The sequence below is a fragment of the Lagopus leucura genome, unplaced genomic scaffold (assembly GCF_019238085.1).
Source record: "Lagopus leucura isolate 7727_CA_CO unplaced genomic scaffold, USGS_WTPT01 Super-Scaffold_100022, whole genome shotgun sequence".
In the NCBI taxonomy this organism is placed as follows: Eukaryota; Metazoa; Chordata; class Aves; order Galliformes; family Phasianidae; genus Lagopus; species Lagopus leucura.
The window spans coordinates 313,346-330,754 of NW_024962275.1; the positions used below are offsets into that span (position 1 = coordinate 313,346).

Consider the following 17,409-nt stretch of genomic DNA (forward strand, 5'->3'; position numbering starts at 1 on the left):
TCTCCAGGGTCATGGACCTTTTTTATTACAAAATCACTGGCTTTCTCCACAAATATTACTGTTAACCAGTTTCCTCAATATCATATGTATAAGGGCTATAAACTAATGAGCAGATCTAGGTTATGTAGAAAAAGTGTAGAAAGGAAACAAATGTTGAACGTCACATTTACATTAACTTCTCACAGTTCAAATGGCAATTTATCCACAACATAGTATGAATCATGCAGCAAGAAAAGGGAGGAACCTCCAGTTTCTTTGATTTATTTGTCATATGGTTGACTGATGTCAGTATCAGTGGCTTAAAAAAATTTAAACATCCAAAAGAAAGGAAGAGAGAAAGGAGGAAAAGGTCTAGCTTTCCACAAAATCCATTTCCTTTACAACGAAGAGCTCAAACCAAACCAAAACAAAGGCTGCTGAAGAGCAGAGTCTTCTGTTCCTCTCATGCTTCTCTCTTGGTCTGGTGCAAGCTGAGAATCAAGGGTATGTGACTGGTAGATGTTTTTGTTTATATATGTATGTATGTAGGTAGGTAGGTACAGATATATGCACGTACATACATACATATATGCACACCAATACAGTCTTCCTAAAAATGCTCTTTGCAGTCCAGAGGCAGCAGGAGTCACTGTGAAGGAAGAGCTGGGCAACATATGGCTGTAGAGTCTGCACTGGAAAAAGTCACTGGCTAAATACACGCCGGCTGTTTGTTTTCGTTTATTTTCATGAGGCGAAATACGAGCTCTGCATAGAGTACAGCCTGTCAATGGGGTTTCCTACCCTAGCCTGCATGGAGTTAACTTCAGAAGAGGCAAGAAAACAGTCGCTCAAGCTAGTTAAAGAGGTATCACTGTCGATATCATGAAAAATGGAGTCGTTTCCTGCAAATGAAATGTATACATTAAGCTGTATTCTGTGCAGCCAGAGGACACAGTACACACGGATGCGATGCTTGTATATAGCACACTGCAGCAAAAGGGAATGCTTCTGGTCTTGTTTTTGCATGTTAATGCAATTTGGCTCTAAGGGTCTGACCTATAAAAAGAAAGGCTAGCAACCAATTTGCAGAGTTCAGCTGGCAGCAATATCATTTAGAAATGCGGAAGCCTGCCAGTTTCTAATATATATGTCAGTCAGCAGCAAGCCTTGGCTGATGACGTGAGCAAACAGTCAGGGGAGAAGAGGGCTCCTGGTGCCCCACAAGCTGCCACTGAGCACATGTGGGGGCTCAGGGCAGGAATGCAGGACCACTGAGCCCACAGAGGGAAAAAGTGGCCTGAGCACCATAACCAGTAATGGCCTTGGTTTACACACGAGGCAAAACGCTGGCCGACAAAGCCGACCGGGCCCAGGAGGAGGCCCAGCTTTCCTGGCCTCAAATAAGCTATAGCTGTAAATATGCTTTCTTTTCAGAAAATTCCACTCTTTGTGGACTGGTTTGGAACACAGCGCCATTTATTTCCCTTAGCAACTACAATTTCAGCTTATTTCATATTTTAAGGTACCAGAAAGAGCTCTAGCTCAAGTAATGTGAGATTTAGGAAAGTGTTACTCTGGTTCTTTTTCCTTACACGTTCATTTAAAATGGCTTTGTCTTAATTCCTGCATTGATTTTGGAACACAGGAGTTGCCTCCAGAGGAGTTTTGCTTAGATGTTGCTAAGCACATTGTTAGCAACAAAATCACAAGTCATCTAATGCTCATTTGCACTTCAAATATCCTACAGTATTTACCAAATTGCCTGGCGAGCACTGTGGTCTTGCCCCAGTGGAAAAAGCAGTCATACAGACCCAAGCCAGATTTCTTGTTAGCCTGTGCAATCCATGCTCATGACAGTCACGTGCACGTTTAACTGCAATGAAGTGCTCCCGGTCAACACAAAAGAGTCTGATGTAAACAGGTCCTCTTTGTCTACGGCAAGGCCAATAGTCACAGTCTGAGAAATTTTCTGAAATTTTATTTAAGTGCCACACTGCAATTGTTCGGAATCAATTGTTAGGCAGCTAATATGCTTGAGAAGCATTTAGTGTACCTATTCACTTGATGTTGCATGTAAGGAAATTGTAAAAGCAAACCATCATCTTGATTTTGGACAGAGAATATAATTGTGCAGGAGCAATGTCCTGTGGTGACATATCTCCCGATAGCTCAAAAACAAATCCATGCATGTGATCTGAGGGATCTTTGAGGGTTGGTTATTTATTTTTGAATAAATGGATCACTTCTCTTTATTAGACCACTTTTCAAGGCACTATCTTCCCAAAGCTTCTAGGAAAAAGGAAAAACTTGTGAGGAAGGTAAGGAAAATTTGTCGCTGTTTATTTTTAGTCTTGGACAGTGATTTAAAAAAGTAAAGCTGGAGAGATAATGTTGCTTTTCTTTATCATTTATCAAAACTATACTCTGTAGTAGTGTCCAGAAGGTGGGAAGAGCCCTCTTCTACCCTTTTATGTGTACATGAAAATATACACACAAAACTGACCAGTAGAAATTCCTTTGTACAAATCCCAGAAAAAGACTATAACAGCAAGTAACTCCGTTGAACCTTTGGAGTGTGAACCAGCATACGAACCCTGCTATTTCTGATGCGGCAGAATGATGCATGCCTTACCATAAGGGTTCATGTGGTCGCCTGGCATTTGTGGAGGGGTCAGACCCTGCTGAAAAGGGTCTGTGCCATAACTGCTTTGATCCATTGCTACAATCTGCTGCTGTGGTGGTGCAAGTGGTGTGTAAGATGTCATCATCCCTTCCATTCGGTTAGACATTACTTCTGCAAAAGACACAGGAGGGCACAGTCACTGCTTAGCAACAGAAAGGCTGCAGATATCACTGCTGATGACATTACTGAGCATAAGAGCATTGTGAATGCATGTAGGAGTCTGTGCCATTCAGAAATGCCTTCCCAATCTTGTTTGAGAGTACAACTATTAAGTGCAAAGATCTCTGGACCATGTTACCCACTTGTGGGTGCTGGCTCATATCTTCCCAAAGTCTCCTTGTAACTGCTATAGCCCTTACATTCTCTAGTGCCTGTTCGTGCCAGCCTAATACTGCTAATGCAGAAACAGTACAGCAACTCTCTATGCTGGAGTGGATGTCATGTGGAGCAAACAATATATGTTTCCTTAACAGTAGCCTGCAGAGCAGCCCCTCATGCAGCTCATGATCCTCAAGGTCATGACCGTTTTTCTGCTCTGCGTCAGAAGAATTTGAGGCTGCAAGGCCTTGAGATGCTGCTCTTGAGCAGCAACCCTGAAGCTGCAGGACATGTCCTGGCAACTCTGCCCCGGACCTGGGGCACAGGAGGGGCTCCCTGTAACACCGCTGAGCACGGTACCCTCTCTTCATAAGAAAATAAAGCTAACTGGAAGATCTCCATTAAGTGAGCTTCCTGGAGATTTCCTCCAGTGTAAGCTCCTCTGCACTGCAGATTTCTTACAGGAAGGTACTGGCTTCTGTAAGCACCTCGTGGGTCTGAGAAGAATTTGGGATAACAGACCACAGTCACTCAGACACAGCAGCTCTGTGTGCTACCACAGGTAGTGGTACACACTTGTGAATACCCTGCATGGCTGTACTGAGACAGTATGTATACATGTGGAAATGGCACTTTGAGAAAGCTTGTAGGTTCTTTCCCCCTTGCTTTGCCTCCATCACAGATCCCCTACCTTGCCCTAGTCGCTGAGAGTTTTGTTGCTCCTGCTGCTGCTGGTGCCTTCGTGCTAGTTTTTTCATCTGAGCAAAAGAGGAAGAACAGAACAATCTCATGGGTCTGAATGGAACAATTTTTTCTTCTTCCAAAATTCTCTGTAAACATCAAATCAATCAATACAGACCACTTATATTCATGCATATAACACTTTGGGTTCAGTTTCCAGTTCACATTTGCAAATAAAATTTACTCCTGGTGTTGTCATGCTTGTAGGACATGAACTTAATGTTCGTGTTCCTGCATGGATGTAGACAGCAAAGCATGCAAAATGTGCATAGTTCAGTCCCTTGGATCGTTGTGATATGTTCAACATCTTGGGGGTGGGGAGAAGGGAGTCCCTGTTGCAGAACAATTCGTGTATTACTTTTGAGAACTTGAGAAACAACCTACCTTTGCTCTTTGGTTTTGAAACCAAACCTGGACAACCCGCACACTGAGTCCTGTTTCAGCTGCTAAAGTTTCTCTGACCTAGAGGAGGAAATGTTTAAAGCTGTATTTGTTTTTCCCCACATGTAGTAAGTCACATTATGAGGAAGATAATTGCATTTACAATAAGTACTGCATGCACAGAATTATTTTTTTTAATTCCTCATATTTTTGCACAGTCTATGCAAGCTCTGCCCTTCACATCACTACTTTCATAAATAATAAACAAGTATTCTGAGCAGTGTGAAATGTTACTAAATCATTTAATGATTTTTAGTTTACTAATAAACCAGTTCTGCATGAAAAATTACAGACTTAGCTATGAATTATGTTTATGCTTTTGGCAACAGGGCACACTGCACTGTCCCAGGAGACGCATTTTGTACACCTTCAGGACAGTGTCACTTTTAGCAACAAATTTTGTGATACAACTCCACTTTTTTTTTTTTCTCACCAGACAAACTCAGGATTAAATAATTTTCTAGATTAGTTTTCAAAAGATTTCATTTTCATCAGCTTCATCATGCCTTTCCTTAGCTGCTACAAATGAGATAACACCATGGTTAACTTTCTTAAAAAAACAGGACTGGAAGGACAAGTGGTAGGTCCAGGGCTGTGCACCCACCTCCCCAGAAAGTGAATCCCTCTGCGGTGGGAAGGAGGGCTTGAAGTCACTTTACCCAGGTTCTGAAAGCCCATTACTTTGTTTTACAGCACGCAAATATGTTGCTCTATGGGAATCAGTCACAGAGCTGCTCTACATAATGAATAACAAAAAATGACATAGACATAGAACTGGTCCCAGGATGCTTTCTGGTTTCTGCATTCACCTCCAAGCGCTTGCTGCTGGCCCAGGAAGGGGCAGGGGCCTTTGTGACCTGATGCTCTTACCCTGTGCACTGCTGGGTGTCAGAACAGAATGTAGGTCTCTATGGAATCACCTACCTTCCTACAGGGCTTGGAAGACACTTCAAAGGATGCTTTGAATGCTCGTCTCTGCTGCGTAGTGAGTATTGTCCTCGGTCGTTTAGGTCTCCTTGGGTCCTTCCCATCATCACTTCCTTTTCCTTGTGTTACTTGTCCTTTGGTGGGCTTAACATCTCCATCTTCATCATCACTTTTAACTGGTGAAAAATCAACAAGATATAAAACTATTTGTGTTCCACCAAGACAACGGGGTATTTGAGAACTGCTCTTCAGCTACAAACTCATCTACAGGTCAACGACTGTGTTTATCTGTGGACCTACATTTACTACAGGCAGGAGGAGGCTATCTTAAATCTGTGTGTATGGCCTAAATCAAATCCCACAAAAGGAGAAGAATATTTTTCTCTACTTAATATATAATCGAGGGCATGGGACAGATCAGGGGCTGTAAATTCAGAATACAATGCGGTATCTCCATAAACTGGTACAGGGACTCTTGGTACCCTTCTACCATCATCTGATTTCCTCTTTGCTCACCTGCTGACTCTGCTGCAACCACACTGGCTAACACACACCTTTACCTTCAAAGAATAGCTTCATCTTCTCCCTCTGCACTACTTTCAGAGAGGTGCCGCTGTCCCCAAGGCTGAGGCAGTGAAACAGTCTAAGTGCAAATATTTCCAAAGTATCTTAAAGTCTGTTTACATAAATATAGTGTAGATTCCAGAAATTGTTCTGAAAATGTTGATGCTCCGGAGATAATATTAAATAAAGTCTTTTCCCTGTCATTTCAGTATTCTTTCTCTGTTCATTACAAACTATCAATACGTGTATGCACAAATTTATTTTTCTTGGCAAAAACACAAATATGTACGTGCTTATGTAAATAGATTATTTGTATTTTCCGCTGTTAGGCTATGAATATTCTTACAGTCTAGTGATATTATGTATGCTGGTATATTGTACTATGAAATTTCATTCTCAGTGGCAAGCATTAAAGAATAAGTCTGAATTCTGATGCGAAAAACAACTTTTCAACTCAGTATATTTCATTTCAACAGACTACCAGGGTTTTTTTTCTACCAGAAGACATTAATGTACAATTCCAGGAACCTCAGCCTTAAGAAACTCACCATCATTTTGATATATTCAGAAATTACATTTGGGGAATTAACAAATTAGACTTTTATTCATTATTGGGTCTGATTATTATGCACCTAGCAATCTAATCACCTTTTACTTTAATAAGCATCTTTTGCCTAATGATTAAAGAGAAGTTCAGTCATTTTAATAACCATGACATTATTAACTTTCCAGCAAGCCATTTCTAAGGAAAGGTTAGTGAAGATTAGTATTGCTCATTGGAGAGTTACTTTTGTGTCCAGTGGATAAATATTTGATTAGAGAAGGACACACACTCAGCCAGGGGTACAGGAGATCATTTGCTCTCACTCAGGCACTTAGGAGATTTGTGTTTTCAATGCATTTGAGAACGGGAGACAAAACATCTCATTTAATTTGTCAACTTGTTTTTCAGGCTCATGTCTGGCTAACAGAGTATAATGGAAAAAAAACAAAAAGCACCTCCAGGAGTAAGAAACTATCCCTTGTGCCAGTGGAAAATGAAATTGAAAGCAAGCCTGTTTTGTACTTCTTCGGCAGCCGACTGCCCAGTTGATCACAAAGTACAAAACCCATGAAGGAACGTGCATCCATGCCAAACATGGACCTCTGAGGCAGGCAGCTGGCAACAGCCAACTTCCAGTCCTGGCGTGGCAAGCTCACACTCGCTGGTGGAAGGAGCAGGATCACCATGCTCTGCCTGCAGGGCTGGGCACAGCTCCGCACTGTTCTTTTCAAAGGGTTTGTCTGGATACAGACTGCAGCAGGTTGCTGAAGCTGGGATGGCAGAACAATATGCTGAAGGGCAAGTAGGAAACTCAGACACCTCATGCAAATTCACAAAGAGCCCAAACCCTGTGATATTGGGATGACAGAGCAAAGCACTCATGCTCCTGCAAATACAGTAGGGCAATAAATAACAAGAAAATATCTAGTCCTGCACACCCTGCTGACACAGCAGTGACCTTTCTCTTGTTGCGTTCCCAACCAAAAATATAAATTCGAGCAATGTGATGAATATGACTCTTGGATTAGGGACAATTACAATAAGGACAATTACTGTGCCTATTTTCCCATAAACTACAGGCAAAGATCCAAGTTGTTTGTCTGCTTAATGGAATGGTGATTGTTGATTTTCTTGGACATTTTCTTGGGAAATAAATGAGCAATTGTGATGACTGGCACCATACTGCACACACACTGTCTCTAGTCTTGGACTCAACCAGGGCACACACGCAACGAGAAGTTTCCAGTCTCAGTGAGAGCACATGGCACAGATAGGAGGAATGCTGTTCCTCCTGTTTATGCTTGAGCCTGACAGGCAGCCCTCACTGTAACTGCTGCCAGATGCTCTGGGTTTTGGACTGCAGAATCTAGACCCAGTGTGTGATCTTTTTATCATGTACAGTACTGTGCTCAGTCCCAGCCAGACAGCAAGCAGCTTTGCTCACTCTTTCAAAACTTTCTCTTGGAGGTGGCTGGAGGACACCCATCAGCTATCAGCTGGGAGAGCTCCAGGGCTTTCTTTAGGAGAAGCTCTGCTTGCACAGCATGGTGACCTGCCACCCATTTTTCTGGCTCATTACTGAAAGTATAGGAGCAGAAGATTCCCTGATATCAGGGCAAAAATATTTTTGGAGGAAGGAATGCCTGTGGAAAAGAGTAGGCTTTGAATGAGGTCTCAGGTAACTGAAGTCAGTCTGATTCACGTGCTGCGATCTCACAGAAACGCACAGTATTTACCCCTCAAGAAACCTCAACGTTTTTTCAACTTTACTAAGAAAGCAGCAAATTAAGGAAAGGAACAAATTCAGAAAGAACAACTGGTAGCGGGGATTTTTAGCTGTGCCTGCTAAGAGTTGTAACTTGTACGGTTGACAAAAGCATGTAGAGAAAGTGGATGCGTAAACGGATATGTTTTTCTTAAAATGCTCTAGAAGCTCTTCCAGCTTTTCCAGCTGGCACAGGAGTGGGAATGCTCACCTGAGTCGGAATCATCTGGGCTGACGGAGCTCAACAGGTCCTTTTCTTTCTCATAGTCACTTTTACAGAGCAACTGCCCTTCCTTAAGAACAAACTCATCCCCTTTTCTCAGCTGTCGCTCACAAACGCAGCAACAGAAGCAGCTTAAGTGGTAAACGCACTCCAGGGCTCTCATCACGAATTCTGTTGGGGCAATTTTTTCCATGCAGCCACTGCACTTAGCAGCAAAAAGCCTGAAAGAAAGAGAGGCAAAGAAGTCAAAGGGAACATCAGATCCACACACTGCATGAATTCAAACACATAAAGTTCTTTAATTTAGCTACAGATCAGACTGCCTCATACTTTTGTAGATGGGGGACTTGCATTCTTAGTCTTGGAAACATCACAACATATTCAAATCTCAGACACTTTGGACTGCAGATTCCCAAACTGCCTGTGCTGGATAAAAATATAAAGATTTGTTCTCATCCCACTGCTTTGTTCCTCTTTAGGATAAGAAACATTAAGGCACTCTCAGAGTTTGGATAAGTTCCTTCAAAACCAAACTTATTTTAATTCACTTTTTAGAGGAAAGGCTGAGCCAGACTTTTCTTTATGCAGGCGTTTTGATTTCAGAATATATTTCATGACTTCACCTTTCTGGTACTGCCTGTGTCTGAGGAGGCTATAACAAATGAACACAGAAACAAGCATGGAAACACAGTGCTGTTGCTGAGCAGATGACACACACATGCAATCACACACATGTAATTGATAAAGAGAGGAGTGAAATAATGTGGCTTTTCTTTGGACGTTGAGTTATTCCAGAATAACCTGTTTCCAAAGACAGTCCCGTGCATTTTAAATGGTGTGAAACATCCTTTGGCAGAGACAGGCAGTGATACAATCTGCTAAATTACCACTATAATCACAGGCTCTACAATATACACTATATTCCAGACTAATTCTTATTAAACCTTTATAAACCCCCTCTTTCATGCGTCATTAATTTTCTAAGATAAAGTTAGAATGATATTGATTAATTTTATTTTGCTTTTCTAATGGCAACTGGGAATCTCCTTAAGTGAGCTTTTAGGAAGGCGGCTGCTTCAAATAAAGATGAATAGCTGAGTTACGTCCCTGTACCACACAGTGGATTTGGTAATTTGAAATTCAGTGGCTTTTATGGCAATACATCAAAGCGCAAGGTGCATTAATATTTACATTTTTTCAATGAAATTAACACAACTGCAGTGATGCGTTCACAAGAAAAAGGAGATTCTACATTGCATGGTGGCGTATGATGATTTTTTGTTGGTTTTTTTTTCGTCCTCAGAATTATCACCTTTTTTATTAAGGGCAAATATGATTAATTTTAGAAGGCGCAGGCTGTGGCACCTATTGAGCCTTCCAAAGCCTCCATTTTGTCTGAGCTGAGAAAATCCAGCAAAATGGCAGTCACTAGTTCTTCAGCAAAGCAATGAAGTCACAAAATAGGCAAGAGGGAAAGGAAAATGTAAATACATTTGCATACTGCATCCAAAGAAAGGCAGACTGCCCAAGAACTTGTGTGGCTCTTACACCTGTATCTTTTGATCTGAAAAGAAATCTACTGTAGTAACTTTGCTGGTTTGTGCATATCTTTGCACAACCAGAGATACAGCACAACAGCTCTGCGTTGTACAAATCACAGAAGGAACACTGAGCAACTCCTTCTTGAGTACACAATGGAATAAATTTATTAAAGGAAAACTGACGGTGTGCAGGACCACCAGCCACTGCTGATGAAAGGGCCTCAATGTCATACTGTCTGCTGGGTCTGTCCACAACTTTTCTCTACTGTTAGAGGCAAACTTCAGCAGCAAGAGGGAAATGTGATTTTACGTTCTGGCTACTAAGCATCACAAGAATATCACAGTGCTTTCGCTAGCAACTTCCTATGCAGGAAATATTTCTATCTATGCACAATGGCATATCTGAAAGGATTAAAACACAATGGGTGAAAAAAAGAGCAAACAGATTTTAAGCACTTAAAAAAGTTGTTTCTGTTTAACTGCTTAAACCTATTTGACTCAGTTTAATTAAGCTTGTATCTTTTGTCTGAGGACTGTTGCGACGATGGAGCACACTTAAAGAATCTGAAGATTAGCAAATCTGGTGTGAAGGCATCCGGCTCCCCTGACTGCCATCAGTTCATTTATACTGGTGTGACAGTTAACCTGTGCACGCTTCAGTAAAACTCAATGGCTGGCTATCAGGAGGGATGGGACAGACCCTACATGTGGTAGCTGCTCTGCTGGGCTGCAGATGTAACAGCCTGACCAGGAAACATTGCTGCATTTCTGTTTCTACAGTCTCCAGGTTCCTGACTTCATCTGAATTTCAAATCAGTGCTACTAGCCTGAGAAATCTTAGAAAGAAACTCAGGAAAGTGACTGCGATCCTGCAGGTACAGGCACTGATCTGTCTAAAACCCCTCGCAATACTGCTGCGATGATGATAAAACCCAGCATTGCAGTCGGGCTGTTAATAAAAGTAGTGCTGAAAGATCGGTGTACTTTGGAGGCTTTCACAGAAAGAGTTAATGCAGGATGTCTGCTCCACCACCCCCCTTTGTAGGCAGACCAGGGAGGCCAGGCTCTGAGAGACACTCAAAGAATAAGGGATTTTTCTCTTTGAAAGAAGAACCTAGCAGAGATGGCTCCAAGAGAAATGTACATTAAGTCTTCCTAGACCAAACCATTCCTACTGCAAACCCACTGGATCAGCACCAGCACTACGTGGGCAGCACCGCAGAACTGCACGCCAGGGCCAGGAGAGCCCAGGCAGAAGGGAGCAGGCAGGAACCTCCCTGCTTCCCCTCTGAGTGGAGCAGTAAGGGCAGCAGCTTCCCTCGGAGGGCTGCGGGAGGCCGGACAAGAAAGGCCAGTGCAGCACTTCTGCAGAGAGCACATCAGCAGCTTGGGGCCGCTGAAGCTGAGGCTGGACTGACACTGCAAAAAATGGTGCACGACATTAGATAAGACAGCAGCTGTCTCCAGTTTTCTCCCAAGCAAGCTGCAAAATCTGCCACCGTTCGGTGGAAGTGCAAACACAAATGTAGCATTGTTTAGAAATAATTTTAAGGAGGAAAGCATACACTCCCCCTCACATTTCCTAGCTGGAACATAATAATATTCTGTTGTCTTCTTATCCTTGTGCTACAGCGTGTATTGTTTACGTGACCGGTGTTTTCTATGTCATACTGCTTTACCAAGTGGCTTTTCTTCACCCTTGTTTGCAAAATAAAAGATATACAAAGAAATGTATTATTGTCAGTGTAGTATTAAATCATTCAAATTAATGTGCATTTGTCTGACAATACTGTATTATTTTCATATGCTTAATTGTCCCTTGTCAATCTAACAACATCCCATAAACCTTACTTGGGTACTCTCTGCATTATAGCATGCACTCACCCATCTTACGTTGAGTTGGATGTAATTCTGTGATTATAAAATTTTCATTACATTTATCATTTAAAATGTCTATAGATGTTTTTTAGCTTCCAGAAAGTAACCCAGGGTTATGCACTTCTCTTTTTTTTTTTTTTTTTTTTGCACAAGGCAGTCTCACAACAGGAAACTAATCTTGACAAATGACCAGACTTTGATATCTGTGACCTAAAACACTGCTCATTAGACTGTTCATTTTATAAATGAATGGTAATAAACCTGTTGAGACGTGTAGGATAGCAAGAATACTTCACAGATCACCCATTTGTAGGTTTTAATCAAGGCAACACATTTGATGAGGAGCATGCAGGTATCTATGCAGAGACAAACACTGTCCTACTCAACTACATTTAAAGAAATATTTCTTTTGTTTTCTATACATTTTGCAAATAATTTGCATAGCTCTGACTTTTTACCCCCACGGCTGATTATCTCCAGCTCTCTTAAGTTAATGTCCAACCTCAAAATCCTTGGACTTGTTAAAGTATGCGGAGAGTGGAAATCAAATGCCTTTATTAGAAGCCCCAGGAAATCTCTGACTCCTAAGCACAACGAAAACATTCCAAAGAAAATTGTTCAAAGCAGACAAAGGAGAAAAGCAGAACAAGAAACCTTGTTTTGAATCAACGACTGCAAGAGTTTTATAAATAAATTATGTTGCATGGACTATTTTGAAAGACAACTCAATAACTTCAGAAGTTTTTAAGTGTGCTTGTCTCCATGACTGAACCACTTAGGAGATTCAGCTGAGCTCAGGTTTGGAACAATGGCCTGTTTGTCCATTCAAGTATTTGTAACAATCACCAGGAAGTAAATTTACAGTACAAGATAACAAAAAATATTCACAATTTTAAACTGGGTGAATTTACTAAAATAATTTTGCATTTATTGCAGGGCAATGAAATACTAAGACATGTGGCCCTGTCTTTAAACAGTAGAGGAAAATGTTCACCAGCGGAAGAGGCCATAAAGATTTTATTTGTTAGGATATCCCTGTGAAGTCAGGCTGAATCAGTAATCCTTAGGAACAACCACAGTTACATGATCTGTTGTGCCTTCCTGCATGGGCACAACCATCTGGTGTTTAATATGTATCACTGATTTATTATCTCTTGCACAGCTATCTTGCTGTAAGCTTGACCCTGATATGCTCCTGAGAATCACTGTTCTGCTGTTTACTCTTATAATGTCCTGACAACCCACACTTTACCTTTCTATTACTCATCCAGGTTCTTCATTTCCTCCTGTTTGTGGGCAAACATATTTTAATTGTTTTATTATAACTAATTTAATCTGTGCTGAGAGATCTCAATGTGCAGTGTGAAATTTGCTGTACACATTAAGTGCGGTTCAAGAGGTTTGTTGTATAGGACTGAGGTATAAAAATAGACTCATTCAATCAGGTTGTTTATTTACTGGACCTCTGCTGCAAAGCAGTAAATAGGGAGTTATTATCTGTTATTTGATATATGCGAGAGGACAGATGTTGCTGTCTAACTGTCAGAGATGTTGAAACATTTTCCTTTCTCTGTTATTCTGACATTATGTGTTGCAGGAAACTACAGCAGATAGCTGCATTTTCTTTATTTAATAACTCTGCAAAGATGGTGGATGCAAGCTTTTGTTAATAGCGTAGGTATAGTCTGAAACTCTGATACTTTTTTTTCTGATAATAGCCGGTATATGACATCCCTATTGTGCCTATATATCCAGCTGGGAGATCACTTGGCACTCAGAGAACAAAATATGTTAGAGACAAAGTAAAATACATTATGCTTTTCACACAACTGAGTTTTATTAAGGGAAGAAATTAAATTACTAACAAATAACATCTGTTACTTCTTCGTCAGGAGAAATTTTGATGCTTCTGTGATCTTTAGACGATGCAGAATGGGGAAAACACTACGCATTTTTTCAACTGTAGGACTTGAATGGTTTTGTAGCGCCTTCCAGCTCACGAGTGCACATAAAAGATGAAAACTTTCTTGGTTGCACTAAATCCTGAACATTCAAAAAATCTCACGTGCACTAAAGAACGAAAGCAGAAATTTAATTTTATGATTTGGAAAAGAAGAAACTCAAAAAAAAAAAAAAAAGAAAGAAAAAGAAACCAATCCATTTAAAATATTTTCCCTGCAGAAAAAGTAATTACATAGTTTATTAAAGCCAATTTCATAGATGAAACTTCAGCAAAATAAAGCTAATTCCCTTTCACTGAGCAGTAATAAAGCATGCACAAAAATTAAAAGTTTCTAGGAAAAAAAAGTAATATACATAGAGAAACTAAAACAAAAAAGCCCACCTTTCTCTAGTGGGAAGTCTGAGGAAAGCATTTATGAGCCCTCTATGCGTTAAGAATACTGACTACTAACGAACGCTGCATTTGAAGCTGTGCTGCACAGTGGGGAAGTGGATTTCTACTTTCAAATGTGGCATATCATGGCACCAAGGTTTTTCACCATAAACACTCTACTCACGTGTCCATGAGGAGGACTGTGGAGCTACCCACTGTACCTACAGAGACAACACAGTCCCACTGTGCGCTCACACCCTGAAGCCCATGGGAGCTCGCGCTCCTGCTCCCCCCAGCTCCCCTGCCTGATCCTGACAGTGAACTGTGGCATCCACACTGCTAAATTAGCACCCTTTGCTTGGGATTTCTTTCCTAGAGGAATATTACAGAATCACACAATCACAGGGGTTGGAAGGGACCTCAAGAGATCAAGTCCAAGCAGGTATCAGTACAATAGGTCACACAGGCAGATGTCCAGATGGGTCTTGAATATCTCCACAGAACATATATGGGGAAGGGGTCCCATCTGCCTGAATGGGAACGGGATGCCAGCCTTCACATGGCGCTGCTGGGACCCCGCGGCTCCTCCTGGGCCCCCTGCACGTGGTACCCCAGGCCCAGGCCCTGCTCCACAACAGTGCTGCACAGCCCCACCATCTTCCCACTGACTGCTCCGGGACTGAGCCCACCATTCTGAGACTAATGAAAAAGAAGCAACTGATTGCGAAGGCAAATTGTCAAAGTGGAGACAGAACGATGGGAGAAGTTACATCTTCCTTGACTATAAAGTAAAACATAAAATGTAAAGTACAGAGGAGTTTCTTCCTTCAAGTAGAATGCGACAAAATGGATTCTTCTCTTTGCTTAATTTTCACCCTTTAATTGACCATTTTGTTTGACTGCCTTCCATCACTGCCACACAGCTCTCTTTTATAGCATGTTTTCTTACAGTGCTTTGATGGAAAAATTTATGAAGAATCGAATTATTGCTGTTAGAAGGGAATTAAAACAATTTTTCATTTACAAAGTCACTGATATTGCTCTACTGTGCTCCACCTTTGGGAATCCAATTGCTCTTCCCAGCTACTCCCATTCCTCTTTATAGCATGGCAATTGCACTGTACAGATTATGGCTGCAATTTTCTCCTAATCTGTTCTGGAGAATAGAAACTGTTATAAAAGTTAAGGGCTCCAATTGAATTGATAAAGTCAGGATTGCAATTAAGAAGCCTAATGGATTAACAAAATACAACGATTTTGTTAGAATAATATTTTTAGGCAGCACAAACATTTGGGGAATAATGTGATTTTGTCTTCGAGTTTAAAAAAAAAAAGGTGAATGGGCTTCTTTTATGCTTTTTGTATAACTTTAAATTATATCAAAGTGCTATGAAAGCATAATAGGTCTGGGGAGTTTGTATTTCTGCTGGAACTCTGCTAAGCAAGTTCATTACTGGCAAACAACATTTTCCCCATTTTTCTTTATTTGGATCCATACTCAGTTATTTACACATATTACACCAAATCCATCTTTACTCACTACCTGTACAACCTCACTGATTTCCAAGCACACAAGATGGCTGATGCTGTGTACAGTGAGGGCCTTATTTTGTAAACCAGATCTGTGAGAACTGCTTTCTTCAATGTACTGAATATTCACTAGTCTGATAAGAAGTCTTATCTTTCTTGTTCTCTAAGTGGCATACTGAATTTACAGTTGCCTTTGAATTTACATTGCCAGCAACACAGTGAAATTCTTCTAATGTAATTTTTGTATGAAAATTTACCCTAAAGGCTCCATAAGCAAGGAAATTGTACTGCTGGTGATTCACTGCTTTGGCCTTCACTTTTAAAGAAAAAATAATCGTGTCAAAACAATTCAAATGTAATTTCTAAGTTATTTCTTGGCTGGCAAGAATGACTTAGGGAAAAAATTTATACAGGGCCTTTCCTCTCAACTGAGAGTATTAAGAGGAAGAAACGTTATTTGCCAGTATAAAACAAAATAACTTCCTGTGCCTGCTGCACTGATGCTGTACAAGAGCTTGTGCCCAAACCCATCAGCACAGCCAATTTAGAAACTGATTTGCAAGGGAAAGATACCTTAGTCCTGTGGTGTTAATGTCTTTACAGTGGGGGGTCTATTGCCAGCTTCTCCAAACTCATCAACACAATCTATTATTAATACCCAGAAAGGCTTTATAGTATCTTTATTGCACAAGGCAATGAAAGCTCTGTGGTGTAATCTGTTATCTATATTGCAAAAACATGTGAAATAAAACAAAACATAGACACTTCATAAACAAAATGTTTCATCTGTTACATCTCTCTGCCTCTCCTATATATAAAGCAGTAGGGTGCAGGAAAAGCGTTCAGAGAGATTTGCTGTTAGATGTGGGAATGCCTTCGTTTTAAATTTTATTTGTAATGTGACAAACTTTCATCTGAATGAAAATTTCTGCTTCTTTCACTGAGATGAAAAAGTTTAGCTCTCTGCAGAATCAGGCTGTGTTTTATTTGGAGAGCAAAGGAGTTTAGGAGCAAAATGCAGCACCTAAAAAGCTAAAGGCAAGCTCTTCGAGGTGCAGCCACAAGCTGGTAAATGCAACTTCAGCATACAACGGTGGTGAGATGAAGACAGAAGACGAGGCCCCCACAGAGGCAGGACCAGGTATTTGTGTCAGGGGCATTGCCATGGCAGGAACTGAAGAATTCGTCTCCAGTAAACAGGAGCAAAAATAAGTGCCCACAGGCATTTCCCTGGAGGCAGTTTTTCCTTTGGGAATCAGTCAAGATCAGAATTTGAGTGGAGAGCTGGGTGTTTTCTTCTGCTATCGATCTAAATATCTGCATTTGATATGAAAAGAGCAGAATTGTCCTACACTTAGACTGTAGGAATAGACAGTATTAGAAATATCATTTAACAGCAAGTAAGTAAACATACAGTTGAAAATCAGAGATGATTTTAATAGATTGCAGCAAAAGTGGAAGAGGGAAGGGGAAAGAAGGGGAACAGTTTTAATATTTGATCTGTATGTGTTTGCAACACAGTAAGAATAAAAAAACCTTTAACGCAAGTGCCCACGTCTTATTTCCCAAATGTCCCTTCATTATTTGCCCGTAGAAAATAAACTGTTCTTTTGTAGTGTTTCTCTTTTCAGTCAGACTGTCAGCTATTATTTTTCTATTTCCTCTTTCTGTCACTTTGCATTATTTTTGGTGCTGTAATTCCCATTTGTTCCCACTCCTATCTTCCTGTCTCCCATTGTTCCATTTTTTAATCCCCAGTTTTACTCTTCTTCAGCTCTTTTTTGGCCCGCTCTCAGTAGGGTTTGAGAAAATACCCAGGCGTGACTCCCTGCTATAGCAACCACACCTCCCCAGGAAAGCCACAACAATCTCTTCGGGACTAGGAAAGTCTTTCACAAGCTGGCAGCAAAAGTAAATCCTTCTTCAAGGAACAAGAAGGA

The 17,409-nt window shown here is 40.9% G+C and overlaps 1 protein-coding gene across 2 annotated transcripts in view; it reads right to left on the reverse strand.

Moving 5' to 3' along the window:
- Positions 1 to 723: 723 nt before the first annotated feature.
- LMX1B (LIM homeobox transcription factor 1 beta) overlaps positions 724 to 17,409 on the reverse strand; it is a 94,166-nt gene continuing 77,480 nt past the window's right edge. The window contains exons 3-8 of one of the 2 annotated variants that reach the window (XM_042879237.1): positions 8,174 to 8,406; positions 5,087 to 5,265; positions 4,106 to 4,183; positions 3,672 to 3,738; positions 2,633 to 2,773; positions 724 to 881 (exon numbers count right to left, since the gene is read on the reverse strand). In XM_042879237.1, coding sequence (XP_042735171.1) covers positions 724 to 881; positions 2,633 to 2,773; positions 3,672 to 3,738; positions 4,106 to 4,183; positions 5,087 to 5,265; positions 8,174 to 8,406 — 856 coding nt within the window. Of the gene's footprint in view, positions 882 to 2,611; positions 2,774 to 3,671; positions 3,739 to 4,105; positions 4,184 to 5,086; positions 5,266 to 8,173; positions 8,407 to 17,409 lie in introns of both variants that reach the window. The other variant, XM_042879236.1, reaches the window with a different exon arrangement.